This window comes from Pyrgilauda ruficollis, unplaced genomic scaffold, assembly GCF_017590135.1.
Source record: "Pyrgilauda ruficollis isolate IOZ18807 unplaced genomic scaffold, ASM1759013v1 scaffold45, whole genome shotgun sequence".
NCBI lineage: Eukaryota > Metazoa > Chordata > Aves > Passeriformes > Passeridae > Pyrgilauda > Pyrgilauda ruficollis.
Window position 1 is genome coordinate 254,205 of NW_024526044.1, and position 4,088 is coordinate 258,292.

The following is a 4,088-nucleotide window of genomic DNA, read 5'->3' on the forward strand; positions in this document are numbered from 1 at the left end:
TTCATAGTTTTAGTCAAAATTAGCTTTCTTTTGACCTATATTTGGCTTTGGGACACAGAAAATTTTGGATTGGCCTTGGAAATGCACAGTTGACACAGACATAAATATTCTGACCACTACATATTATTTTTTATGAAAAAAAAATGCCATTATATTACTGAAGGTTTATGGTTTCCTTGTCCTCCTAGGACTCAAACCCTACTTCCCATTAAAAATGAGATGATGTTGTTAAATCACAAATCCATGAGCAGCCCCCACACGTGTTGCAGGTGCAGAAATCTCTTTTGCTGTGTTTGTCCCTTGCCTTGTCACTTGCTCCTGGACTGATGCGTTCCCAGCGAGGCAGAGATGTGGGCCAGTGCCCCCAGGGTCTGCCCAGGGTCGTGTTTGTGGCCTGCAGGGACCCCTCTCCTCCCTCTCCTCCCAGCCCCGGTGGGAGCACAGCCCTTCTGCACCACTGGGGGCAGAGCAAGGGATGTGGGATTTGGTGGCCCCCTCCAAAGCCAGCCCTGTCCCTTCACTCCCAGGCTGCCGCAGGGAGTCCAAGTCTCCCTGGGCCAGCACTTCCATCGTTTGCCCTGTCTTCCAAACAGCCCTTCCCTCCATCTACCCGTCTTCCTCCCATCCCTCTGTCTGTAGTCTCTCTATCTCCTCCATCCCTTCATCTCCCTCTCATGACTTCATCATCCCTCTCTCCTGTTTCTCCGTCTTTTATCCTCCCATCTTTCCCCCATCCCTCTATCCTCCATCCTGCTGTTTCCCTCTGATTTCAATCTTCCATCTCTCCATCTTCCCATCCCTCCATTTTCCACCCCTCCACCTCTCCATTTCTCCTCCATTTTCCCAATCCTCCTATCCTTCTGCCTCCAGTCTCTCCACCTCCCTCTCATGCCTTCATCTTCTATCTCTCCTGTCTCTCCATCTTTTCTCCTTCCATCTTCCTCCCACCTCTCCATCTTCCATCTTGCTGTCTCCCTCTGACTTCAGCCTTCCCCCCTTTCACCTTCCCATCCCTCTATCTCCCACTTCTCCATTTTCCCCATCCCTCCATCCTCCTCCATCCCTTTATCTCCCATCCTTCCACCTCCTTCCCATCCCTACACATTCCCTCCCAGTCCCCCATCTCTCCCGCCTCTCCCTCCTTCTCCTCCTCCTCCTCCTCCTCGTCGTCCTCCTCCTCCCCTCGTCCCCCCCGCGCCTCCTCCTCCTCCTCCTCCTCCTCCTCCCCCGCCCGGTACCGCATTGCCGTAGTGCGGGGGGGCCGCTGCATTGCGCTGCCGCCGTCGATAGGTGGGCCCCTCCCGCGGAGATAAAGCCGGCGGAGCCCAAGCCGGCAGCCTCTGGCCGCCCCGACCGCCGCCCCGGTAAGAGCTGCGGGACCCCGGCGGGATGGGGGGGACAGCGGGGATGCGGGGGGGGTCTCCTGCCCCAGGGGCTGCGGGGGATCAGTGCCCCCCTCCCGTGTGTGGGTGCTGTCAGCCCCTGGGGTGGGGGGTACCCCGAGGAGAGAAGGGATGGGGCTGGACCATTCCTTCATCCCGCAGGTGCGTCTTCCCGCAGGTGGGAAGTAACACGCGAGCCGTGGTGCTTCAGGACGTGGAAATCCTTCTAAATGTCGTGCATGAGGAGGAAAAACCTGATAATCCCCCCCAGTTCCCCCCTCCCCTCCCCCCACTCTGCCTTTAGAATCACAGAATCCTCGAATGATTTGGGTTGGAAGGACCTTAAAGATCATCTCGTTCCAATCCCCCGGCCATGGGCAGGGATGTCATTAGCTCCCTGGGGAAGAAATAAAAAAAAAAAATCCCCAATTCCCAAAGCATCCTGCATCTCCCCCCGTGTGCCAGGGGTCTGCGGGGGAGAGAGGGACCCGCACCCAGGACTGGGAGCTGCGGGACCGAGCATCTCAGTGGAGCCGCAAAATGGCCAGATCCGGGCTGGCTGGGTTCAAGGGCAGGAGGGACGGGACAGCCGCCGCTGCTGCTGCCCAGGGAACCTTCTCGCTGGGAATGTTACCACCCGCATGACTGAATCGCTATTAGAGCGGCAAACTCCTCCTGACCTCCTTTACTTCTACGGGCAGATTCGTGAAATTGGATTTTATTAGACGTCAGATTAAAGCTCCTAATTGTGCCCGGTTTGTGTGCAGCTGCAGAGCCATGGCAACGCCGGGAGATGCCAGGACAGCTCCCCGGATATATCCGTTTGCGTTTTTAGCCTCCTCCCTCTGTTCCATCCAGTTTCACGGCAGCAAAATATAATAAACCCCCCAAGTGCGGGCTCAGAGGAGCCCCGGGCAGCCCCGCTGTTCCAGCCCTGCTCGGGGGAGCAGGCGAGGGCTATTTTTGTCCGCCCCGTTTTGCAGACACTCTGTTGTCACCTGAACTGTGCCCAGCTGGGGAGTGGTGGGGGCAGCCCGGGAGGACGGGCACCCTCGGCTCCTCCCAGGGCATGGAGGAGATGCCCTCGGGTTTGGAAAGAGCGAGAAGGCAGCGGGAGCAGCCCTGAGCGTCGGGAAGGTTTTCCAGGGAGGAAGGAAACCTTCCAAGCATCGATGACGTAGCCCTGGGAGGAACTGGGGGTCTCCGCGGTGGAGGGCAAGATGCCGAAAAACAACGGCGTCTTGCCGAGACTTGGAGGCTGGACGTGGCAGCCCGAAATAGCCCGGCTGGCCTCCTCCGGGGGCACGCTGGCTCTGACCCAGCGCGGGCAGGGCTGCCAGACGAGGCCGGGCACCCCCGGGCGCATGGTCCAGCGGGAAGGTGGGGCGAGGGGAGGACAGCCTTTCCCGAAGGGCTGGGAGGGGGCTGGCACAAGGGGGGCTCTTTTGACGCTCCCGACTCTTCCCCCGCAGCCTCCCCCCAAAAGGCAGCTGCGTTCCCACCGCCCTCCCCAGCGCCGCCCGCTCCGGCCAGCCTCGCGTAGCCCAGCAGCATGGGGAAGGAGAAGACGCACATCAACATCGTCGTCATCGGGCATGTGGACTCTGGGAAATCCACCACCACCGGGCACCTCATCTACAAATGCGGGGGCATCGACAAACGGACCATTGAGAAATTTGAGAAGGAGGCTGCCGAGGTGAGGAGCCCGCCCCTCAGCCTGCCCCCCACCCCGCATTCCCACCCGCGGGGATGCTCCACGCTGATCCCCGCGAGTATCCCGCAGGCAATATTCCCCTTCTGCTGGTGCTGCCCTTCTCTTACATTCCATTTCTCCCTTTGTTCCCACCTATTTTTCTCCCTCTGCACCCCTGGGTCTTCCCGACTTCTGTGGCCTTGGGAAAATAGGCCATTTGGGCGCTCGCCACCCTCTTTTCCGGAGCTGGGGACTCCCTGCTGCCGGCTGTTAATGAGGGCAGGGGCACGGCGAGGTCTGCAAGATGGGTCAGGGACCAGCAGTAATCACCGGGATTCTGGAAAAGCCACAAACCGTGGTGCTTCAAGGCATGAAATTCCTTCTAAATATGGTGCATGAGGGGGAAAACCTGATAATCCCTCACTGCATGGATCAGGGCTGCCTGAATTTCAGTCTGAAGCATCAGTTTCCAGTGCCTGCTGGGGACAAGGTGCAGCATCAGCTGGACCACTCATTTGATCCACTTGAAAAACCTCATTGCCATTTTCCTCAGGCAGGTGGTCTGGTGTGTAGTGTGATTGGCAGCCTGTGATACAGAAAACTGGCTGGAAATCCGAACATTGGCGTTCAATTCTTTTGTTTGACCCTTGCAGTGGTGGCATTTTATAACAATTTTATTGTGCATGCATTTAGAAGCTGTCACACAGCAAAGCACCACCCAATACACCACCCGACAATGTGGCAAAGCCCAAGATTAAAGAGGAAGAAACAGTCTTGGGAAGAAAAATGTTAATTGGGAGTGCTGAGAAATTAATGATGGTAAATTCTAGAGAGGTGGGTGAGCCAGGAACAGCCTGGCTGTGTTATCCATAGGGCAGCTCCTGTCACTCAGAAGATGGCTTGTCGTCATCACTCTGGGAATGCAGATATGCCTCCTTTTTTTTTTTTTCTAATTTTTTTTTTTTTTTTGCTCAAATTTTTCATTTTTTTTACAAAAAAAAAAAAAAAAAAAA

General features: G+C 56.5%; 1 protein-coding gene across 1 annotated transcript in view; it reads left to right on the forward strand.

Moving 5' to 3' along the window:
• Positions 1-1,192: 1,192 nt before the first annotated feature.
• The window catches only part of EEF1A2 (eukaryotic translation elongation factor 1 alpha 2), a 14,964-nt gene continuing 12,068 nt past the window's right edge, over positions 1,193-4,088 (forward strand). The window contains exons 1-2 of the mRNA XM_041478390.1: positions 1,193-1,364; positions 2,855-3,078. Of these exons, the coding sequence (XP_041334324.1) occupies positions 2,935-3,078 (144 nt within the window). The 5' untranslated portion in view covers positions 1,193-1,364; positions 2,855-2,934. The remainder of the gene's footprint in view (positions 1,365-2,854; positions 3,079-4,088) is intronic.